General features: G+C 45.3%; 2 protein-coding genes across 3 annotated transcripts in view; one reads left to right on the forward strand and one right to left on the reverse strand.

Annotated features, from left to right (window-relative positions):
• The window catches only part of RpS24 (ribosomal protein S24), a 31,185-nt gene extending 29,019 nt beyond the window's left edge, over positions 1-2,166 (forward strand). For both annotated transcript variants that reach the window (XM_050196173.3, XM_050196174.3), the window contains one exon: positions 2,086-2,166. Coding sequence is in view for 1 of the 2 variants with exons in the window: in XM_050196174.3 (XP_050052131.1) it covers positions 2,086-2,088 (3 nt within the window). In the remaining variant the exon portion in view is untranslated. The remainder of the gene's footprint in view (positions 1-2,085) is intronic.
• A 13,083-nt stretch (positions 2,167-15,249) lies between these two features.
• LOC126548371 (neurotrypsin-like) overlaps positions 15,250-25,446 on the reverse strand; it is a gene marked incomplete at its 5' end in the record, with an annotated part of 58,469 nt that continues 48,272 nt past the window's right edge. Inside the window, one exon of the mRNA XM_055063514.2 lies at positions 15,250-15,812. Within this exon, the coding sequence (XP_054919489.1) occupies positions 15,682-15,812 (131 nt within the window). The remainder of the gene's footprint in view (positions 15,813-25,446) is intronic.

The following is a 25,446-nucleotide window of genomic DNA, read 5'->3' on the forward strand; positions in this document are numbered from 1 at the left end:
GAAATAACTCCATAGAGTACACAATTCTTTGCAAAATGTCTCCATTCCATACGCGGGTGCACAACTCGTCCATGTTGTATCTTCGGCCAGCGGCTATATTCCACCCCTATCCGACGATGCTGATAAAGCTATATTCACGTGATGTACGTGATCGTGCAGAAATCGGTCGTGTGACATGTTATGTAAATCACTTCGCAGCTAGCATTCGCATGACAGCCGGATTGATTTTTGACTTCTTGAGGCTTCATTAATGTGCACCAAATAAATGCTTGGTACACAGGCGTTTCTGTATCCCCCCCGGGAATGCCACAGCCGGGATCAAATCCACGCAACACCATAGCCGCCTGGCTACCGTGGCAGGTCCTTAACAATCGTGTAATAAATATATTATATTTTGGGATGTAAAAGTATGAGACCTAGCTTTCCATCATACTTTATGGTGCATACCTAATACATTCAAAACTTGTTGCAACGAAATAATGGTTATAACAAAGTGAAATTCCCCTTGAAATCCCCAGATTCATAGTGCAGTACATGCCATAACGATATAACAAAGTATTTCTGGCTCCCCTTTCAACTCCATTGTGATGAGGTGTTACTGTAATGCACTGTTTTTTATGTGCCAGTGACGCGAGCAGTGAGAGGTCTTATCTAGCCTTTGTAGTGTTGCCTGCTGTGTGTGAAACAGAGTATACTATGTATACAGACTGACTGGGTGTGGTAGTCCAGATATTTTTGTAGCAAGACAGCGTTGAAGCCCATTCAAAATGAAAGGCACCCACAGTCTTTTTTACTGCTGTTATGTAGCTCTCGGGAAGAAACGGTAACAGGCAGAGCACCCTAAAAGCTAATCATCTGATGCTGCCATTGTTTCCAGCTCTGAACAAAATATGTGGGATTTCAATTTCAATACGAACAAATAAATGAAACTCTTGCAGTAGGTGCAAGTGATATTTGGTGGACGGATGTGCAGTGCGTTTTGAGTTTGGAGCATACTGCCTTGCTGGTATGCTGTATTCACTTAGGAGCCCCTGAAGGAGTGCTAAGAATATGATGTAGGTATTTTTTGGGTGCCTTCGTGCAGAAAGTTGACACCATTTACAGGATGTGTTTCTGTCAGAAAAAATTTTCTCTCGTGCATCTGCTGGTTCTCTTAATTATTTTCAGCTGAACATGGTAATGTGATATTTCCAGAATATGGCCCAGGGTACTTTTTGAGGTTGACTGCAGCAGTCGATGCAAGCTGTTCTTTTGCTTGCTTACGTTAAGCATGCTCTTGCTTTTCTAACTTTGAGCCACTGGATGTTTTATATCGAAATGTTCTGCGCATACGTCATTAATTTGCTTAATTACTGACGTTTGGGGTTTCTTTTCTGAATTAACATGGCTGACGTCTGTCGGCACCTAAATGGTGCCATCTTTTTTAATTCTCTCAATTAAAAAAATTTGTAAGAGATGTGTCAGGACAACTGGAATTTGTATGTTTAGTTGAAGAGGCATGCTTAGAAGCTCCTCCCTATTGTGATTTTACTGACATGGAAAATTTGCTGATCTTGCAAGCAGTTGCAGTACTGTGAGCCAGTAGTGCTTATTTTGCACTGACATTTAATACATTACATTTCGAATCGGCTTCTCGTAAAAACAATTTTTTTCCCTCTTTGTGAGCACACAAGGGAGTTGAAAATTTGATATTTGTGGTGTATTCACTGGTAATGGTTGCCATTTTCACTTCGAGCTCTTATGCCCTACTTATGGCACTCATTCATTTCAGTCTGAGCTGGAATAAGGTGCTGTGCAACATTATTAGTGCAGGTGGCTGCTGCAGAATCTTCCTTGCATTGTAAGCCAAGCAAAAAGAACTGTCATAGTAATAGGCGGCAAGGACTGGTTTACTGCCAATTTTAATGCTGTACAGAAAAAAAAGTTACATATGAGAGCACAAGTTCTTGGGGCTTGCTGAACCAAGGATCACACTTTTGCCTGTCTTCAGCCCATATTGAAAGTTTAATCATTGTAGGGTAAATTCTAGCTGCATGTTTAGGAAAGTTGTTTGCATCAAAATTAACTGTGCCCTCTCTTTTCCAGTAACCTCGGACCCCAAGAATGGTTGCGCCGCCATGTGTACATTTTGGTCATCTCCAATAAATGTGGATGGAGCACAACACACATCTGTTTCTACTTCACTTCTACTGTAGTGTGCATGGTTAGGCTGGTAGGTGGCAGTAGGCAGGTTATGCAGTGTGACCATCATGTTGCAACTTATTTGCAGACATGACTGCTGCTGCAATGGTTTGCCCCAAGGTTATCTAGGTGGCAAGGATCGCTGTTGGCAAAAAATACACAAATGTAATGCAAATGTTGGAATCTGTTGAGACGGAGTTTCATGGAGCAGGTAAATGCTGTATGACTAAGTGCAATGTGTACAGTTTTTATGTTCATCCTAAGAAACACGTGTAAAATTTTGTAGTGTTTGTTTTTGCACTGCACTAATTCAGGCAGATGTACAATAGGGATATGCAACACATCTACATTTGAGGCTTCATACCCTGTCTCACAGTGGCACATACCCAGTGACAGGAACAGGGCAGCTTGAATAAATTTAGGGAAAGTCAAACAAGCCATTGAATAGCTCTTAAATTACCGTATGTGCTTGAAAGTGGGCAGACCAATATATAGTAAACATCCAGAGACGGCCCATGCACATGCTATGGCTTGCTGTAGGCGGCACTGTACCGTACTTCGCGTGCGAGTTGTCATCGTGTCAATGTCTCACTAAAGCCAAAGAATGCTGGAACCTACCTACTCCAAAGTGCATGAAATGAGGCAAGGTAAGGCATGAAAAATAAACCTTGCCCTTGTCTGCTCCCCAGCACAACAGCCCAATTCTCGAACAATTAGGCCGCCCTAATTTTCATTATGTGCAAACGTCTGTTGTGCCCACGGCAACTATCTTTGAGACGTTTGGCAGATGCAACGCGTGGCATAGCAACATGCTCTAAAACGGAGTAGCACTTGCTATTTTTAAGCTGCATGATTGTCTTGCAGACCTTATATTCAGAAGTAGGCCTTAAAAACATTCTACTTGGACATTTGACCTTGATGTATGATGTGGCATCATCAGATGTTCTAGCAAAATTAAGTTCACTAGATATTCACTAAACATATTGGATAACTGGCTGTCACTAATAACAATGCCGTAATTGTAAGTTCTGTAATTACCCTATTTGAGTTGGGTGTTCCTAGCACTTAATATTTTTCCAGGGGGAAGTGGAATTGCCAGATGAGTGCATAATGATGTCAGAGTAGTTCTGTCTAGCCTTTTGGATGTCTTTATTTAGGGAATTGCGGAATTTTTTAAAGGTACTAAATACTTGGGGGTCGTGACAAGCTAAAAATGTACATTGCATTATTTTCGTTAATATTGTGTAACAGGTCTCGCATGATCCACGGCTTCGTTTTTTTTTTTTTTTTGATGGGCAGTGGGTAATTCAAGGAAAATTATGATCATATCTTTGTTTAAACGTTTTTACTAATGTTTGAGTTTTCTGATAGAACATCATTCCATGAAAAGTTAATTATTTACAAAAATTCTCAAGTTTAGGGTATGGTGTAGAATGCATTGATATAGAGAGTTTCTTTTTTATTTGTTGCTTAGTCATTAGAAATATAGGTAGGTAATTTGCTAATATCACATGAAATGGTCCCTGCTCTAACATCCTCAGAATTAACGTTCGTGAAAGGACATGAATTAGTGTAGATGAATTGGCAGTAACTTGTTGGCATAATTTTGTTTAGTCCAAAGCTATCAAACGCCATCTCATGTTTAGAAGTTTCGATAGATGGCATGCCAATATTCACATCACTGCCACATACAATTGCATATCTATTCATTGCCAAATGGTGAAAAAAGTTCTCTAAAAGCCATAAATTGTGAAATAATTCCTGAGGGGGGCGAAACACGGCTGAGGTGATGTAATTGTTTAGGACAGCTGTCAGCACCTCAATATCGGGTTCTGAACTGCAAAATTCTGTCGGGAGTTCACGGTGAAAAGTTTCTTTTACGAGCAAGCAAACACCACCACCTCAACTGAACGATTTACGCAGTGAAAATTATAACCAGGCAGAGAAAATGAATTGTCAACATTTGGGTACCAAGTTTCGATTAACATGACTATGTCAAACTGAAAATCAAGCTGTGAAAATAAGAAACCTAGACGCAAATATTTGTTTTTGGGGATTAGCAATTTAAGTCAAAAAAATTTATGCCAGGCAGATATCCGTTTCCAGTATGTTTATGCAATTCTGTTGGTAAAACGAACATGGTTCAAGAAAGAAAGATGGGTATAAACGTGACGGGAACCTCAAGCTGTGCTTGGGAAATCTTCCTCACTCTCCACAAGAATGGCAGGAGAACCAACCTTGCATCTCATCTGAACTGTACCATTCGCACACCATACAAAACGGATGTCATTCTCGCGCGCCCATTGCTTTGCCTCCCAGAACAAAGTTCAAGTTTGCTTGGTCAAGTTCTGCTGAATCATCATGTCGGATTTGGCATCCCTTAGCTTCTTACGGCCATGTAGCCAGGTGTCCCAAACTGATATGATGCCTGGTATCTTGTCCGGCCTAGAAGGAAGACGGTGTATTGCCGTGGCATCACTCCCTGTTAGAGCTGACATCTGAATTGATGCAGCAACTGTATTGCCCTTTTCCGACAAATTCTCATGGTCAGTCTTACGGATTCCATGAAACTCTAGGTTTAGCTTCCTATTGTGTTGTTCAAGTTCTTTGTATCGAATTTCTTTAGTGCTCGAACTTGTTTCTGCTGAATCAGCTTTCTGCTTCACATATGACAATTAGTTATCCTGCTACTTAATAGCAGCAAGTACACCGTCGTGTTTGTCAGACAAAATTTGCACGCTGACCTCGATAGCAGCAACAGTGTCAGATTTTTTTCACTGTCTCAGTTATAATTCTGTAATGGCTAAAACACTGCAGCAATCGACAACTATTTTGGCTCTTACTCCCTCGTACATGGGACATCGCCACTGCTTTTTGGCAGTATCAGTTTTTCCTTTAAATGTTCTCTCGCTTACGCCAGAGCAGGGACCTATGGGATAAGAACTAAGACATCCACTGCATACCACAGGGGTCGACTACGGGGAAGCTCCAGGGTCCGACACCCTCCAAAGTTCCCTGGGGGGGGGGGGCGTAGGGGGCTCGGAGCCCCCCCCTCCCCCTTACACGCACAACTAAAGTGCCATTACCAGAGCTTTGTCACCCACATCATTTGAAGTTCCTTTTGACTTGCCTTGGCTTTTTCACTTGAAACTACTGGGGCTAATAGCTTACTGCATCATTGTTAGCACGGACGTGGACAACTTTTAATTCATACTTTCGCTTTATTTCTGCAAATCGTGACAATAGGAGGATGCGCATTAGAAGCACTAGCAGGGGCTGCCTCATCGGTATTTTCTCACTTCAACATTGTTTTAAATTTCCAGTGTAAACCCCATGTACATACACAATATATTTAAATATACACACATGACAAAGTTTATTATATTTTTGAAAAACGTGAAGGCAGCCAATTAAAAATTATTTCTAAAGGTATGGGTAGAAAATGCCTAGAGAATGAATATGTTGTATGTTTACCATGCTTCAATGTGCTTTGCGTGCTTTTTTTACCATGAAAAAACTATACTTCAGTGACCCCTTTGGCAGAGTCTTTTATCAATGGCGTGTGAAATGCACGTGAATGTTGTATGTCTCAGTATTGCTTCTCTTTCCAGTAAGCAATGCAAATGACTCATGAAAATAAAATTGTCTAATAATTTAGAACATTTACCAGAGATGGAAACATCGTCAGTTGCATACAAAGGTCATAAATATATACAGGGTGTCCCAATTCACTACCATGCACCAAGATTTAAAAATTCGAGAAGGCATTGTGTAAGGGGGGAAATACGGTAGCATATTAGTATGGAATCGGGAAAAAGAAACATCAGTATAATGAATGGAATATGCACGCAACATGGAAAATTAATACAACATTAGCAAATACAATATGTGGAGCAATAACAGTAAATGGTAAACATAATAGCACAATAACATTATAAATGTTTTTGCATGTATACAGTAGTAAGTATAGTAAAAAATTAGGATCACTGAAATTCTTTTAGCTTGTAGAAAAATGCAGGAAAGAAATTAAAAGAAGCATGACGTGTTAGACGGTTGAAACGGCATATTGATAGATTAAAAGATTGCGGAATGCACTGTGTTTAGATTGGCAAGCGATGTTATCTAGTAGAGCGTTCCATAAACGAAACACAGGGCAAAGCTGAAAAATTAGAAGTGTGTGTGTTGCCATAAATTCGGGTGTAGCTGAACTGATAAGTCTTAGTGACGTTGAGGATGCTTTTTTCAGTTTATAGAAGGGCAATATCACAACGTGTAGTTAGTGGTTGCAACGAAAGATTGACTTTTATTTGGGTTACACTTGACTGGTTACTATGATTTTTTTGAAATGAAACGGCTTGCTCTATTCTGGATGCTCTCCAGGAGTTCAATGAGGTATTTTTGATGAGGAGACCATATGCATGAGGCGTACTCAATTTGTGGCCGCACAATAGTTATGTAAGCTAGTTTTCTTAGTGGTGAAGGCGCAGTTCTTAAGTTGCGGCGGAGAAATCCTAATGATCTGGAGGCGTTAGCTGAAATGGAGGTGATGTGATTAGTCCATGAAAGATTGCGAGTAAGGAGCACTCCTAAATACTTATATTCTGTGGTGTGGTCAACTATGTTAGAATCCAAATGATAAGAAAAGCGGGAGTTGACAGTTTTTCGAGAAAAGGAAACTACTTTGCACTTCGACACGTTTAGGGACATGAGCCACATAGCACACCAATCACTAATATGTGCAAGATCATTTTGAAGTGCCGCGTGGTCAGCGGAACAGTTAATCGAACGGTATACAACGCGGTCAGCAAATAATTGTACAGAAGAAGATATATTGTTCAGTAAGTCGTTAATGTAAATTAAAAAGAGGTCCGAGTACATTGCCTTGAGCGGAACAGTTAATCGAACGGTATACAACGCGGTCAGCAAATATTTGTACAGAAGAAGATATATTGTTCAGTAAGTCGTTAATGTAAATTAAAAAGAGAAGAGGTCCGAGTACATTGCCTTGAGGTACAACGGAGGTGACGTAAGACAGGGCAGAGCAAAAGTTAGCAACAACAGTGAACTGTTTGCTATTATTAAGAAAATTACGAATCCATAATAGGGTTAGTGAGTCAAGTTTAATTGCAGAGAGCTTTGATATCAGGGAGCAAAGCTTCTTTTTTTCGAAAGTTTGCCCGTGTCGAGGGTGGTTCAGAGTAGGAGCGGATCCTAGAGGAAAGACGACGCGAGAAACTCGTTCGGACCTTTGCACCGCGTCGAATGTGTACAATGCCCTATGGAGCTCCCTGGGCGTCGATCGCCACATTAGCCTCTTGACAGCTGTAATTATCTGTGTTCCTCGCAAAACCACTGCAGAAATTGCGGAGCTTGCTTTTCTACTATACCCAAGTCCAGAGGGAAGCAAGATAGAATAGTAGAAAGCAGGGGGGAGAGGGGGCAGAGAATGGGTAGAACCGACGCGTCGCGAAACGAGTGTATAACAGCCTTGCCACTCTTCGCTCGCAATTCACATACAGGGGGGGGGGGGGGCGATAGGGAACAAGTGCCGTGAGAAGGCAAGGAAGCGCTACTGCTATAGACACGACAGCGGTTACGGGGAAACTAGATAAACTAAGTTCTAAGTACGGTGACATTAAACGGTTGAAATCAAGAAAAAGAAATGGGCATAGGCAGGACATGTAATGAGGAGGGACGATAACCGATGGTCATTAAGGGTTACGGACTGGATTCCAAGGGAAGGGAAGCGTAGCAGAGGTCGGCAGAAAGTTAGGTGGGCGGATGAGATTAAGAAGTTTGCAGGCACGGCATGGCCGCAATTAGTACATGACCGGGGTTGTTGGAGAAGTATGGGAGAGGCCTTTGCCCTGCAGTGGGCGTAACCAGGCCGATGATGATGATGATAATGACGGTGACATGACAACCCCCTCCTCCTCCTTCGGACCGCCACAAGCCTTCGCCTTGCTTTTACATTCAAGCTATCCCTTTCATCCATGTTGCTGTTTTGGAGCCCACCTCCTGAAACCTTCTGTTCCATGGAAAAGAGGGGGGGGGGTTCACCCCCCCCCCTGGTTACGCCAATGCTGGGTGTGTTCCACTTCTGGCCAGCATCAGAGACAGTCTGCGTAACAGCTAAGGAGACAGCCGAGACAGCTTCGGTGCCATGTAATGGAACGCGTTTCTAGCCGTCTGGAAGAGGTACGGAAGACGCTTCTGCGACGTGACACCATCTCCTGGCGACACGAAAAAGTTGAGAAAAGCACACGTTATTTATGCATTTGAAGCCTTCTGAGCTTACATTAAGGGCGTAGGATAGCGTGTCTACGTTTTCTTGAGCGCAGACAACCTTCCTGACGGCTTTACAAGCGTCCTGCTCAGCCGCCATCTTGTTTGGACAGGAAAGTAGCCTGCATCATTTCTGTATGTTGTACTGTAGGTGTACTGCAAAAGGGCAGTTTGTCGTTCGGGGGCGACAACGTGACTCTTTTTGCGATGACTACCTCGGGTACTAGAGCACGCCGGTCTCCTGCAGCATCATCTGTCGCTGCAGCCTGGAATCATTGCTTGCAAGCGGAAAAAGAGTGGTACGTAACACAGAGCCTCTGGGATCAGCAGTTATGGTTGTCGCGGAGGTCATGCGTGACCGTGCGTAGCTCGCCGATCGCTTGCTGCGGTTTTTCCGGGCGCGTTCGCACATTGTTTATGCGCACGGCAAGCGCTGGATTTTAGAAGTCTCTTTTTTTTGTGCATTGAGTTTCCTGCACAAAGATTAGAACAACTCCTGGATTATTCAGAACGGGCACATTGAGAACATTGGCTGGATTGTTGCCCTTTTGCGTAGCGAAATGGCCAAACGATGGTGGCTGCATTCGTCAGAGAGCGTTATTACAATTTTTTTCCTTCAGTGAAACCGGACGACCGATTTTCTGGCCGATGCAACATTAAAGGAATCCCGTGCAACCCAGCAGGTACAGTACAGGTGCTCATTCTGGCCCTTCTCATCCTCGTGTGTCTCGGAATAATTTGATTGCAAAAACATATGCGTGCTTACCGAACGGAACGAGCCGACGAGTGTTTGTCTTTTGCATTCGAAACGCTGAGCAGACGATCAGGAGCACTGCATAATCGGTGGTTGGAAACACCGTGGTTGGAAACGTGCAAGCTTAGACGGCATTATATGTGTTTCCTAACAGTTTATATTATTTACTTTTTTTTGCAAATTATGTTAACTTCAATTGAGTTTTAAGAACGTTTGACTATATAAATGCTTGGCCACGGCGGCCGCATTTCGATGGGGGCGAAATGCGAAAACACCCGTGTGCTTAGATTTAGGTGCACGTTAAAGAACCCCAGGTGGTCAAAATTTCCGGAGTCCTCCACTACGGCGTGCCTCATAATCAGAAAGTGGTTTTGGCACGTAAAACCCCAAATATTATTATTATTATTATTATATAAATGCCGAAAGCTTTGCAGAACATATTTAAATTTCGCGCGTTAAGCACGCCGGTCGATTGCAGCGCCGTCTGGTGGCGTCATCGTCGAAGCGTCCGCGGTTCTCCCATTACTATTCCAATACACCATAGTTTTTGGATTCGATGCTGTCTTCGTGAGTATTGGAGCAAGACTTAAGACGGCCGCTGTCCACGTAGCCATTTACTTTGCAGTCTACGGCGAGTATTGAAACACAGCCTCTATCACCGTGAACCACAGAGTTTCCATTGCCGTGAACACGTTGGATGTCGTAGCCATTTTTGTTTATTTAGACAGTGTTGCCAGCTAAAGCAGCGGATTCTGGAGTTGCCATATAGCCTCTTATACATTTTTTGTGCCTGCCGGATTACCGCAAATCTCCGTGGTGTACTTTACCTCTCCCTCATCTCTCTCCCCAGTGTAGAGTAGCAAACCGGATCTTCCCATCTGGTTAACCTCCCTGCCTTTCCCCTTGCTTCTGTCTCTCTATCTGTGGTGTACTGGAATAACACAGTTTATTGTCTTGGAGCGAAAACGTGGCTCTTTTTGCGATGACGGCCCGAGATGCTGGAGTGCAATGATGATGATAAATTATGCCTAATTCCCTTGTAACGGGCGGGCTGCTTTAAAGCGCCTTAGCAGGAGAAAATGTACATGACGATATGAAAATAGGGGGAGGAGAATAAAAGAGAGAAAGAAAAAACGGGGGGGGGGGGGGGGTAGAGATGGCCGACCCCAGCTCTTTTGCACACAGCCATTGACGTTGAGACACTGGATTTTATCTGTTCTCCTCAGAGTTGAGGCTCTATTCTCGACAAACATGGCGGCTGCACGGCCGCCATTGTCCACTATGTTGACTCTTTGATTGGCTGTTGAAAGCTCACGTGCCTTGAAATTTGTGCAGGGAAACTGAAGTTTTGCAAAATGCAATTTCGCGTTTTCATCAAGATGACGAAACGTGACGTGGGGCTGCAAATTTTATCGACTAATACATTTTTTTTGTCCTTGGCAGCTATATTGCGACGTTAGCGCTTCAAAAAGAAAGTGAGCGGTAGCGTACAGAAGCCAGTGCAAATGATCTGCGATTTCGTGAATATGTCGTAGTGATTCAAGATAGGCGCCATGTCAGCTTGCTGATTGGCTGAAAGAATATGCCGCGGGGAGAAACTCTATGGTGGGGAGCGTCACAGGAAGGGCCATTTCGTAAACGTCAAATTGACGTTGCGTTACGTTGCGCTGGGCCTCACTTGCAGAGATTTTGCGCCATAATTTGTGGTGCGACGAGCCATGGAGTTTCCGCTCGAATTATGCTAATGAGCAGCCATATGCGATGGTGGCCGAGAGGAATGCTTATCGCCACATTTTCCCCGTCGCTTGGCGCCATGAAAATATTTTATTAATAACGCGTGCTCATAGTATTTGCATCGCTCTCGGTTGGTGTAGACATTTGTGTTTTGGGCCATCATTATTTAAAAGAATGCGTTTATATGAAATAATATTGGTTGAATATAGCAAACTTTCTATAACGTTGTCCACTTTTCACTGCTGCGTTTGTATTGTAATCAAGATTATTGCCTTTTCGCACATTCAGAACTTACGACAACGGCGTCTTTTTAATATACAAAAAGGAATGTACGTAAAGCGGCGCCCATAGAGTTTCTCACTATAACACCTAGAAGGAAATCTGGCACCACTGTCTATGGGAGTTTCTTAAGGGGCGCTGTGCCGTCATGGGAATGACGGTATATGTGTCTGCGAGGCTTGTGTTGGCTAGTGATGTAATAGGCTTTGTCTAAAGCGTGGATATGGCTACACAAATAACGCGTTCCTAAAGTAAAATCTTCATAAAATGTTTCCATTCACGCATGCTACATCTTCCAGTGACGTTTACTCACCTACAGTGCATAACCAAGCGAAGAAAACCAAGAGCAGACGACAAACTGTTCCAAAGCGAGCGCGGATCTTGTCGTCTGTTCCCTAACTTTAGCGGCCCGCTGATACTTTTTACGTTTCATATAATTGTACATGCAATAACAAGTTCTCATAGTTAAACAAAACATGTTTCTGTGTAATGGTAAAGCATAAACAGCTTTTTACGTGCTGTTTTAGTAGAAAATTAAGCATTGTGATAGACGAAGCGGTGCTTGCCAGGCGCGTCTTCAAGGTGTCCTGGGGCGGATTCAAATCTTATAACGTTTCGGAAAGCGAACCGATCACTTCGCCGCTTACGTCACTAAGTGTGCCACTCCCAAGCAGGAGGTGGAAGAAGGGGCAGACGCGACCAGTTGACGAGAGGGTGCTACCTCTGAAGTGTACGTCATCATAAGACGAGCTAATCGAGGAACTGCAGAATATTTCTGCTTGCTAATTAAATATAAAATACAAATTAATTATTATATGGCAAGTTCTAAAGTATATGTGGTGCCGGGCGTTTACGCAATGCAGAAGTAATTTATTAATGCCATTCTTTTCCATTCTCAGCCGACAGGTGGTATCGCAAGCGTAAATTAGTTGGCAGAGCGCAGCGCTACGTCTTCTGCTACCAGGCGCTTTCACGATGCACGCAACAGGAACGCCCTGCCAGCACTTCTTAAGTAGAGAGCGCGACAAAACCGTGAACTGCTTCTTAGGGCCACCTTTACTAGCCGACTATATCAATTTTCCTTCTTTTTTCGCCCTTCGTCATCGGCTCGGACATGACTCGCTCGCCGCCGCTCTGCCGATATATCCCTGCGATCTGCTCTACGGCGCGTCGCGTGATAGAAGCAATGGAACTTGCAATCGAACATTACGATATCTAAAATCGAAGAGCGTGGTTGGTGACGGTGCGCGCTGTGCTGTGAAATTGAGGAACAAAGTGCAGCACTCCCGAACTAGAGAAAAAAGGGCAGCCAAATAAGAGACCTCCACAATATGTTCCCGTCCTGACTGTATAGTTTTATCAGCTGAACGAAGAAGCACTGGACAAGCCTAGGTTGAACCCTTCTCATTGCTGAACGGCGATCTGTGAGCTATTCACGCTGGCGATAACACTGGGAATTCGATCTCACCATGCAAATATCTCCTTGGCATTGGCTTTGAAGCGCAGGTCACGGGAAAGCTGATGCAGCCCTTCTACCCGCCAACACGGTAATTGCGAGAGCAACTTCGTGGGCAGTGTCGGCAGCAGAGATCTAGGCCATTCCGATGAATGCTTCGCGTCCGACCGACCTCTAGGAGCTGCAGGCCGGTGGCGATGAACCGCAGAGCGCAATTCCTTCTTCTGCTTCGAATGACCACTGGTACGCTTGCACCCGAGTCTCCTCCAGCTGATAGCGTAGCCTGCAATATGTCTACTTAGAAGCAGGGGCGGTGCAACTCATTATCCGTCACTTCTTCGAACGCGTATCGCATTTCCAGCCGTGGTCGACACCGAAAGAGCAACTCCAAGCAGACAACAAAAGCAAGTAATAGCCTCCGAAGCAACCAACGCACGCGCGCGCGACGCCCGCGTGTCTGCGGGGTCGCGCGACCGGCGCGCGCGGCCAGGGTCGCAAGCCAACAACCAAGCCACAGCAACGGAACCCAAAGCGGACTATACCCTTCGCCGGTTCCGCTCTTAGCCAATGACGGGTTCACTTTGGAAATGATTGACAGATGCGTGACGTGATCATAATTTGCGGTGCCGCCCCGCTGTCTCTGACGGCCTCTGACGCAAGCAAAATTTTGACCAATCAGATGAGGCCAAGTGAACCATTTCCCTTCCGAGCCGTTAAGGCCGATCCACACGACGGACCAAGTCCGCGGGCCGCTCGGTCATGTGATGCGACGTAACGGCCCGGCGCGGTCCGGTCCGGCGCAGAGCACATCCACACGGCGGACCGCCATAGCAGACGGCAGAGCAGACCAACCAGCTACACTCTCGGCCAGAGTGTTATCATTGTTATCATTCCGGCTCGAGTCCTACAAAGCCGGGAACTGCTCAACGAGGTATACAAAATGAAAAAACCTCCTCGTCACTCCAAGCGGACACGGTGTTTAAAAAATATATCTGCTGCACGCACGTGTAGGCGGAACGGCGGACATGAAACGACTGGCTTGACTGGCTTTTGCTGAGCCGAAAACTAGGTTGGATTTGGCTGAAGACACTCTGTTGCCGGACAACATTCGTTGGCTACGCCAAAAGGTCCGCCGCCAAAACGAAAGCGGGAAAAGCCTCGGCGATTTGTTGGACCGCGAGGGCCGCGGTCTTGCGCGGGCCAACGGCGGTACGCACGAACTGGTGACGTCCTATCACGTGATGCGCGGACCGCGGTCCAAAAGAGCAATTTGGTCCGTCGTGTGGATCGGCCTTTATAAGATTCGGCCCCAGAAAATGTATGATTCCGCGGCACTGAGCTGCGCCGTACTCGTTCGCGAAATTCGGTCTACGGTGTGAAACCAGTGGGAGAAGCATGTGCAAATTCGGTGCCTTCCGCCCGCAGATGAGGAAAACTCGATCTTCTGAGCGCTGTTCTCGCGCTCTGCACAAACGTATAGTGGAGGCTACACAAGGAGAAATTAGTTTGATGAACTGGTAAGCCATGACGAAACACTTAAAAATATTCCTTGTGTGAATATTGATGAGCCGAAAGCGATATACAGTTTTCTCTTCTTACTTTGAACATTAAAAAAAAATTTAATAGCCTACAAAAGCTGCTCGAATTAGGCAGCTGCATATTAATTATCTGTCCTGGTGGACATCATTTGCAAGAAAAACCAAAGCAATTCATTCTCTAATAAAATGATTGCATCATAGTCGTAAACATTAACGTCGAAAGGTTGAAGGCGGCAATCGTCATAAAGGTATAGTTCCGTGTTTCTACATTTCAGTATGGCCATGTGGGCCGAAATAACTGGCGTCACCTTATTCGTTCAATTTGTCCCGATTATGCACGCCGCACCGCGAAGCGCTGCTCGCACTGCAACCCCCCTGTGATGTATAATGAGGACGGCGTGAAATATAGAGCGTCTGCGTACCCCGCGATAAGTCGATAAATCTCGCTCCCTGCTGCTAAAGTTGCTATGCGTCCGTTCGCGAATTGCGCTAACCGCCAATTGGAATCATTCAGCTCGCGGGAAGAGGGAAGTGTGACGGCAGCTTCATTTTATGCCACATTTTTTTTGTCACGTAGGGGTTGGACGTAGTGCCGCGTGCATAATCACGTTTATTGAACGAATGAGTTGACGCTGCAGTTATTTCGGCCCACATGGCCGTATTGAAATGTAGGAACACGGAACTAGACTCTTATGATAGCTCCCTTTAACTTTACATGTGCCGTGAGGTTTGTAATTAAAATATAATGGACTCAATTCGTTTAATTAGTGAATTGATTGATTTTTTTTTTCACAAGTGGTGTCTGCCTGGGCAGATAATTAATATGCAGTGACGTGTGAGTTATGTTTACCTTGTAGGCTTTTTTAAGAAAAAAAAAAGTTTTAGAATTCGGAAAAAAGAACACTGCATATGATTTTTATCGCGTTCAATTTTCAGCAGTGTAAATGAACGTGGAAGGAGGCTGTGCGCGTATAATTTTATTTCTCTATAGTACGCTAATTTCGCAGCTTCAAAGTGTAACGAAGTGGGCCAAAGGTGAAGTAAGAAAGAAAGCACGGTATAAATTACTCTGTAGGTGTTGCAAGGCTTTATTGGTTCGTTATGGCGTAAATTATGCTGACGGCGTTTCATTTCAAGCGCAATTAAAAGTTAGAGCGTGTGTGCGTAATCATGGGCTCATGGCTGATATAACTGTACAAGAACACGCCGACGGCGATGGTTAGGTATAGCTTTAGGAGAGACAGCCGTAAAATATTTTTAAAAAGCGCGACCATATATTTTGCTATCGAAAAAGAAAAAAGTGTACATTTCAAAGCTTGTGTGTAGAGCCTGCGCAGAGATCTTGTGCGGGTAGTTTATCGATGAGAGTCTGCGCAGCTCACCGTGTTATATATATATCATTATTTGCAAACCGGCTTCTTTAAAGGCTCGTTCGGCTTCATGTGGCGCAAGCCCTAGTGCCGGAGTTCATCGGCAGTCCTGGCGATCCAGTCCAAGTAGTCCTGCACTTTGACGTACACTCCAGGGCGGTTAGGAAGGCCGCACTCCTCTCCCCAGCTGATGATGCCGAACACCGCGTACCGTCCTACGCAAAGAGGAAGGCGAGGCTGAGGAGAGTTTGAGGCCGCAAATCCTGAGCAAACCTAAATAGGCGCAAGAAAGAGCAATAACCCCCTGTACATCACAAAATTCTCAACTGCAGCGCACAGCGCGACGCGTTTTGCTTTTATGCGTTTGATTTGTGTTACTTTTTGCACTGGTTGTTTTGATATGGGATCGAGGTTCGGTCCCACCAACGGTCACCCGCCCTATAGTTGCTCAGTGACTTTGGCGTCATACGCCGCACGAGTTCGCCAGATTAAATGCCGGCGGTGGCCGCATTTTGATGAGGGCGAAATGCAAAAAAACGCCGGTGTACCGAGCATTGGGTGCACGTTAAAGAAACACATTATTTCGGAGTCCCCCACTACGGGGTGCCTCATAATCAGGTCGTGTTTTGGCTCGTAAAGCCCCATAATTTAATTTTGATCCCACGATCGATCACATTGTTCTTTTGGGAGTCATTAGGAACGACAGGAGTAAAGAGCGGCAAGGTCGACAAATAAAGGTTCGTTTTAAAGAAACAAGAAAAAAGCTTAGGTGTTTTTAGCATATACCGTTTCCGTCTCCGCCACCCGCCAGCTTTGCATGATCTGTATATACAGACTTTAACTAAGACGCGCCGAGCAATGTGTATATGCATGGTGTTGCTTATAGTTATTACGTGCAAAGCTACAAGTGGACGAAGCAGCAGCGATATGTTCACCTCATAGTATACGTAATTACATTTCACGGAATATCGGGCTGCCGTTGAAGTGGACGGCAGTATACAGGTTGGTCCCTATAACTTGAGCCAAATTAAAAAAAATGAGAGGCACTCCGGACGCGAGTTGAACCGTATGCATAATGTTAGCACTGGCCTAGAGTTACTCAGGCTATTTTTGTTTTCCCCTTAATGGATTAGTTATGTTTAATTAATCACCTTTTTAAATACTGGCTGCAGACCACAAGTGTGATACGCAAAGTTACAGATCACCTTGAAAAACCTCTCAACAATTGTTTCGAACACGATATATCTCACGTGGTCCTTTTTTCCTAGTTCCAAAGAAAGCCCGCGAAATATGAAAAAAATACCACGTGACGGGGCGATTGCGCACTGCTATTGCGCTGCTCTCAAGCGTGCGATGGATGAACAAGGTCGGCTGAAGCGAGACTGGCCCGCGACAGGGTGTTATGCCTGGTGTAGGTATCTGGACATGCGGCTCTTATCGTATGACGGTGCAAATGCATGCCGCTGGCCGAGCGTTGCCGAAGCGATAAAGTGGCTCAGGCCACAAAAAAAAAAAAAAAGAAACGAAAGCAGCATTTTGATTCTGCCTGAAAGAAGGAAAGGGCGAAGCGCGTGGGAACGATGGTAGGCGATGACGGCTGCTACAATTTTGCCTTTGTACGCAAATGACCTTGTAGTAGTTTTCGAATTGGGCGATGATGCTATAACTATAACAGCGGATAAATCACACGGGGACAAAACTAACTAATGGTAAAAAAAAATACCTTGGCTATATTCAAGGAAGATTACGCATGTCTTCTTCAGACGATGACTCTTTTCGCACTGGCCCCGTCTGCTCTCCTTCTCATACTTACTGTCTAACATACGCTCTTTTTTGATCTCGCACGCCACACGTGCGCATCGCTTCGTGGTCGCAGTATCGGGTGGCCGCGTCTGCCTTCACACTTGTGCACCGTGACCGGCGCGTCAGTCCCTGAGAGAGTGCGCCCGCAGGCTGTTCCAGTTTACCGGATGTAGATCATACCTTATGTACAGGCGCCGACAAAAGTGGTATACTCCAAGCCGCGGGAGCGGGAGCAGCGGATGGATGGATGGATATTATGAGCGTCCCCTTTGGAAGGGGGCGGTGGGTTGTGCCACCAAGCTCTTGCTACTATGCTGCCTAATATCCTACCTAGGTTAAACAATGAACAAAGAAAAAAAAAACACTCTGAACTACCACGCCCAAATTTTCTGATCCCCTATTGCGAACTGTGCTTTTGTGCGTCTCCGTCTTTTGTCGTTTCCCTACTTTTCTTCCACCAATCCTCCAGTCGCCTCTTACTAATGCCTATTGCGGACATGTTTGCTTTACCACTGCTCCCTCTGAACCCAAGGGCTTCAAGGAGGCCGGTGGTGCCTAAATCGACCACTGGGTAGACGTCTTCACATTCTAATAAAACATGCTCCATAGTCTCCCTAGCTTTACCGCAGCAAGCACATGCTTCTTCTTCCTTCTTATATCTCGCTTTATAGGTGCGTGTTCTAAGGCTTCCCGATCTCGCTTCGAAAAGTAATGAGCTTCGAGTTATCATAAATGGTTTCTTTCCTGATTTCGTTTTTTTCCTCTTAAGTAGTTACTCATGGCAGGTTTCTTTTCCATTGCCGCCACCCATGAGATCAATTCAGCCTCTTTGACTTTCCGCTTGACCTTCTTTGTTGCTGTGTTGTCCACCCTACAGGCCGCATACTTGCTGGTAAGTTTCCTAGTTCTTTTCCTCCACTGTGAATCAATGTTTTTCCTGTACAGATACCTGAACACTCTCCCAGCCCATTTACTTTCTTCCATATTCCTCAGGCGTTCTTCATAATCAATTTTACTGCGAGCTTCCCTCACTTCAAAACTAGTCCAGCCCATGTCACCCTGCACAGCTTCATTTGTAGTCTTCCCGTGAGCGCCCAATGCGAGGCGACCCACTGACCTTTGGTTGCCGTCGAGTCCTGATTGTACCGCTGATTTATAGCAAACAACCGCACTTCCAAAAGTAAGTCCTGGAACCATTACACCTTTCCACATACCTCGGAGGACCTCGTACCTATTGTATCCCCATAGCGCTCTGAGCTTCATTATGGCTGCATTTCTCTTCCCCTTTGCTGTTATGGTTTTTTCCTGTGTTTCAATATATCCATTGCCTTTGTTTATCCATATAATCATCATCATCATCGTCGTCGTCGTCGTCGTCGTCATCATCATCATCATCATCATCAGCCTGGTTACGCCCACTGCAGGGCAAAGGCCTCTCCCATACTTCTCCAACTACCCCGGTCATGTACTAATTGTGGCCATGTTGTCCCTGCAAACGTCTTAATGTCATCCGCCCACCTAACTTTCTGCCGCCCCCTACTACGCTTCCCTTCCCTTGGAATCCAGTCCGTAACCCTTAATGACCATCGGTTATCTTCCCTCCTCATTACATGTCCGGCCCATGCCCATTTCTTTTTCTTGATTTCAACTAAGATGTCATTGACCCGCGTTTGTTCCCTCACCCAATCTGCTCTTTTCTTATCCCTTAACGTTACACCTATCATTCTTCTTTCCATAGCTCGTTGCGTCGTCCTCAATTTCAGCAGAACCCTTTTCGTAAGCCTCCAGGTTTCTGCCCCGTAGGTGAGTACTGGTAAGACACAGCTGTTATACACTTTCCTTTTGAGGGATAGTGGCAACCTGCTGTTTATGATTTGAGAATGCCTGCCAAACGCACCCCAGCCCATTCTTATTCTTCTGGTTATTTCAGTCTCATGATCCGGATCCGTGGTCACTACCTGCCCTAAGTAGATGTATTCCCTTACCACTCCCAGTGCCTCGCTACCTATCGTAAACTGCTGTTCTCTTCCGAGACTGTTAAACATTACTTTAGTTTTCTGTAGATTAATTTTCAAGCCCACCCTTCTGCTTTGCCTCTCCAGGTCAGTGAGCATGCATTGCAATTGGTCTCCTGAGTTACTAATCAAGGCAATATCATCAGCGAATCGCAAGTTGCTAAGGTATTCTCCATCAACTTTTATCCCCAATTCTTCCCACTCCAGGTCTCTGAATAGCTCCTGTAAACATGCTGTGAATAGCATTGGAGATATCGTATCTCCCTGTCTGACGCCTTTCTTTATTGGGATTTTGTTGCTTTCTTTGTGGAGGATTACGGTGGCTGTGGAACCGCTATAGATAGCTTCCAGTATCTTTACATATGGCTCATCTACACCCTGATTCCGTAGTGCCTTCATGACTGCTGAGGTTTCGACTGAATCAAATGCTTTTTCGTAATCAATGAAGGCTATATATAAGGGTTGGTTATATTCCGCACATTTCTCTATCACCTGATTGATAGTGTGAATATGGTCTATTGTTGAGTAGCCTTTACGGAATCCTGCCTGGTCCTTTGGTTGACAGAAGTCTAAGGTAATCCTGATTCTATTTGCGATTACCTTAGTAAATACTTTGTAGGCAACGGACAGTAAGCTGATCGGTCTATAATTTTTCAAGTCTTTGGCGTCCCCTTTCTTATGGATTAGGATTATGTTAGCGTTCTTCCAAGATTCCGGTACGTTCGAGGTCATGAGGCATTGTGTATATAGGGCGGCCAACCTTTCTAGGACAGTGTTCCCACCATCCTTCAACAAATCTGCTGTTACCTGATCCTCCCCAGCTGCCTTCCCCCTTTGCATTGCTCCCAAGGCGTTCTTTACCTCTTCCGGTGTTACTTGTGGGATTTCAAGTTCCTCTAGACTATTCTCTCTCACCTTATCGTCGTGGGTGTTACTGGTACTGTATAAATCTCTATAAAACTCTTCAGCCACTTTAACTATCTCATCCATATTAGTGACGATATTGCCGGCTTTGTCTCTTAACGCACACATCTGATTCTTGCCTATTCCTAGTTTCTTCTTTACTGCTTTTAGGCTTCCTCCGTTCCTGAGAGCCTGTTCAATTCTATCCATATTATAGTTCCTTATGTCCGCTGTCTTACGCTTGTTGATTAACTTAGAAAGTTCTGCCAGTTCTATTCTAGCTGTAGGGTTAGAGGCTTTCATACATTGGCGTTTCTTGATCAGATCTTTCGTCTCCTGCGATAGCTTACTGGTTTCCTGTTTAACGGCGTTACCACCGACTTCTATTGCGCACTCCTTAATGATGCCCATAAGATTGTCGCTCATTGCTTCAACACTATGGTCCTCTTCCTGGGTTAAAGCCGAATACCTGTTGTGTAGCTTGATCCGGAATTCCTCTAGTTTCCCTCTTACCGCTAACTCATTGATTGGCTTCTTATGTACCAGTTTCTTCCATTCCCTCCTCAAGTCAAGGCTAATTCGAGTTCTTACCATCCTATGGTCACTGCAGCGCACCTTGCCGAGCACGTCTACATCTTGTATGATGCCAGGGCTCGCGCAGAGTATGAAGTCGATTTCATTTCTAGTCTCACCATTCGGGCTCCTCCATGTCCACTTTCGGCTAACCCGCTTGCGGAAAAAGGTATTTATTTCCGCATATTATTCTGTTCTGCAAACTCTACTAATAACTCTCCTCTGCTATTCCTAGAGCCTATGCCATATTCCCCCACTGACTTGTCTCCGGCCTGCTTCTTACCTACCCTGGCATTGAAATTGCCCATCAGTATACTGTATTTTGTTTTGATTTTACCCATCGCCGATTCCACGTCTTCATAGAAGCTTTCGACTTCCTGGTCATCATGACTAGATGTAGGGGCGTAGACCTGTACAACCTTCATTTTGTACCTCTTATTAAGTTTCACAACAAGACATGCCACCCTCTCGTTAATGCTATAGAATTCCTGTATGTTACCAGCTATGTTCTGATTAATCAGGAATCCGACTCCTAGTTCTCGTCTCTCTGCTAAGCCCCGGTAGCACAGGACGTGCCCGCTTTTTAGCACTGCATATGCTTCTTTTGGCCTCCTAACTTCACTGAGCCCTATTATATCCCATTTACTGCCCTCTAATTCCTCCAATAGCACTGCTAGACTCGCCTCACTAGATAACGTTCTAGCGTTAAACGTTGCCAGGTTCATATTCCAATGGCGGCCTGTCCAAGGTATTTATATTCTGTTACCCGAGGTGTTTCTTGGCCCTGTATCTCCACTGTCTGTTCACTGTTTTCATTGAATACCATAACACCTGATTTTCTAACACTAAATTTCAAACCTAAATTGTTGCCTTCCTGTCCACAGATATTAGCCAGACGTTGCAAATCACTTTGCTTGTTAGCTAGCAACACAATGTCGTCCGCATAAAATAAACCTGGGAGTTGCTGCTTTATTACTGTACCCGCCTGTTTGTATGAGATATTAAACCCGATATTACTTCCTTCTAGCGCCCTCTCCATCCTCACCATGTACATCATAAACAGCAGCGGGGATAAAGGGCACCCTTGCCTCAGTCCCTTGTTGATATGAACTTTCTCCTCGCTCCTCATCCCTTCCCATTCAACGCAAACGGTATTTTCTAGGTAAATCTCTCTCAAAAGCTGTAGACAATCTGTAGACAAGCTGTAGCGGCACACTGCATCGCGACGCCATCTACTGGCGGCATCTGGGATCGAGACAGTCAATGGGTGCCCTTTATTATCGGCAGACATGATCCCAGATGCTGCCTGCAGATGGCGTTGCGATGCAGCTTGCCATAAAGTCCCTTGATAATTTTAAAGTAGCGACACTCTTTGAACTCTGCCGCCGCCGCGCGACCTCCTCGTCTCCTCCTCGCCCCTTGCGCGTTCCCCCGCGGCACGGAGGAAGGAAACTAAGGAGAGGCCCTATCCCCTCCGCGCGCTAGGAGAAAAGTGTGGCGGAAATGACGTAGTAGGTTCTCATTTTTTTGCTGCTTCTTTATTTTTTTTGTTGTATGGCCACGCCTTTTGGGCCACAATGGCGGCGTTGTTATGGTTTTGAGCGCTCACACGTGTTGCTCTGGTAGGTTTCGGGCCGTGGCAAAGGCGCTGAGTGGGCGGGTTTGTGTTAGTCACCGTGTCTTGTTGCGCTGTGTTACCTGCACCGTGCTCTGCCAGATGTTGCGCGAGCGCGCGACACCACGCGCAGCGCGGCGTGGTTTCGCGAAAGATGTAAACCAGAGAGGAGGGTGGCCCAAAAAGGCGGAGCATCGCCATGAGCAACGCCAAATTCCGGCTTCACTTTTGCTTCACAAAGAGTGACGTCAGGGCCTCTCCTTAGTTTCCTTCCTCCGTGCCCCGCGGCAACCAGTTTTGCCCCCGTTTTTCTGCACGACAATTGGTCTCCCTGCCGTTGCCCTTGGAAACGCGCGGATCTTGAGTTTTGCTTGTGTTTTTCTTTTTCGTTCGCGCCATTTTCCTCCTGAGCACCGCTGGCTCGGCGCTTTAGCTCGGCGTAGCGAACGTTGTACGCTGTGTTTCTGGTCTATGTGCTAGCGCTATGCCGGGCTGTTGGGCATATAACTGCAGCAAGAAGCCTGAAGATGGTTATGCCGTTTTTATGATACCACAATGAAAGCGTGACGGCTTGCGTAGGAAGCAGTGGCTGCATGACATTGGCCGAAAGAACTTTGTTCCGACAAAGAACAGCGTTGTTTGCGAGCTGATGAGTCTTCCTTATAGCTCGTAGCAAAGCATCCCGTAATGCGGCATTATTTTTTCATTCTTCCGGCCTGCTCACCAGCGTTTTTGTTGCGGTTGTCCTCAGTATGCTTAATATTCTGGGGCGGCTCCATCACTTCGCACGTCGCTAACTGTTGTTATTCAGTCAGAAGTGCAGTATTATTGATTCTGCTTTGCGCCCTGAAAAAATTAGTGGCAAGTATGCCCGTAGTATTGCAGGTGATGAGCGTTAACTAGTCAAAATTGAGCTTTTTTTAAGTTTTAAGGCGAAAGCCTTTAGATCGTTATGTTTCAAGGTCGCGTTGTAAACGAACTATCACGTGACCCAAGGAAGGCCAGAGGGGACCCAAAGCATGTCCACCCCTGTATAAGAGAATGATTACCCAAGTTAATTAATGAATCATTAGTGGTTGACATAAGGTGGATTAGGGAGGATTAAGGTTGATTAGAATGTATTAAAGAAGATTAAGGTGGATTAGAGTGCATTACGAAGGATTAAGATGCATGAATAAAGGTTAAGGTGCGTGGAGGAGGATTAAGTCGGATAATGGTGGATTAAGGTGAAGTGTTGATGAAAGGGTATTAAGACCGATTGGGCTGGATTAGGGTGCATGAACAAGGATTAAGGTGGATAAAGGGAGATTAAGGTCGATTAAGGTGAATTGGGGTTGATAAAGGAGGATTAAGACCGAATTGGATGGACAAGGGTAGATTAATGTGGATTAGGGACCATGGAGCTGGATTAGATTTGATAGAGGCGGATTAGGGTGTATTAAGGTAGATTGGGACCATTAAGCAGGATTGAGTGGGATTAAAGTGCCTGAATAAGGATGCAGGAGGATTAAGGCGGATTATGATGGATAACGGTTGATAAAGGAGGATTAAGACCGCATAGGGTAGGCTAAGTTGCATTAGGGGCGATGTAGGTTGATTAAGGTGGATTGGGAGTATTAAGGTGGATGAAGGAGCATTAAGGTGGATTAGGGTGGACTAAGGTGAATTGGGGTTCATTGAGTATTAAGACCGATTAGTCTACCATAATCCTCCTAATGCCCATTCATCGACCTCAATCCTCCTTCATTCACTTTAATCCACCGTAATCCATGAAAGTCCTCCTTAATGCACCCTAATCCACCTTCATCGATCTTAATCTACTCTAACCCTCCTTAATGCACTTTAATCCACCTTAATCAACCGTAATGCGTCCTCATTAACTTTGATACACCCTAGCCCACCATAATCCTCTTTAATACACCTTAATTCCTCTTAATCCAACCTTATCCTTCTTTATGCACTTTAATCCACCATAATCCACTATGATCGTCCTCAATGCACACCAACGCACCTTCATCCACCCTAATTAACCTCATCGACCTTAATCCAACCTAGTCCTCCTTTATGCACCTTAATCCACCTTCATTCACCCTAATGCACCTTCATCGACTTTAATCCACCTTAATCATCCTTAATACACGCGAATTCATCTTAATCCAATCATTAATCAATCATTGCTTTGCTTATCATTAATCATATCTCTTATACGCGGCTGCATATGCTTTGGTTCGCTTCCCGCCTTCCTTCGGTCACGTGATATTTTATGTAGCTCACAACGGGACCTTGAAACAGAAGTCTAAGGCTTTCGCTTAATAAGCCACACGCAAAGGGATGTGTCACAAGCAATGCTAGATCAGACGCACGAAGTAAAGCGTCTCATCGTGTGGCAGAAAAATTGTCTGGAGTATAGAACTCGCCTCAAAGCTCCCTTTAAACCAGTATACCCCGCTCATACGGCTTTAAGAAAAAATCAACCTCCTCATAAACGTTGCCTCCAGCATTATCGATGCTGTTATTAGCATTTCTCAAAATTTTCAACCCCACTGGAGCGCGCAACTGGCCCAAAATAACACACCTTCATAGAATCCTGCGGCCCGTCCGCGGGAGCCGAGGAGGAATAGCGTGCCGTGCGCAGCCGGCGGGCAAGGAGAATCGAGGAGGAAAGCGCCGTGAGGAGGAGAGTGTCGCTACTTTCAAATTATCAAGGGGCTTTAGCTTGCCATTGCTCCGGATCCCGCTGCGTGGACTGCGTGGAGTATAGGCGTAATGCGCGCCGATGGACGCGCCACTGGCGGCGGCCTTGCGCAGAACACACGGGAGATGGGCCAGCCGCGCGCCGTAGTTTGTTGTGTCGTTGATAGTGCTTCTCTGTCTTATTCATGTTTTCAGATCAAAATAGGCAACACCCTTCACATGTGTGTGGTGGCCAAAGCTTCAAGG

This window comes from Dermacentor andersoni, chromosome 1, assembly GCF_023375885.2.
Source record: "Dermacentor andersoni chromosome 1, qqDerAnde1_hic_scaffold, whole genome shotgun sequence".
Classification (NCBI taxonomy): Eukaryota; Metazoa; Arthropoda; class Arachnida; order Ixodida; family Ixodidae; genus Dermacentor; species Dermacentor andersoni.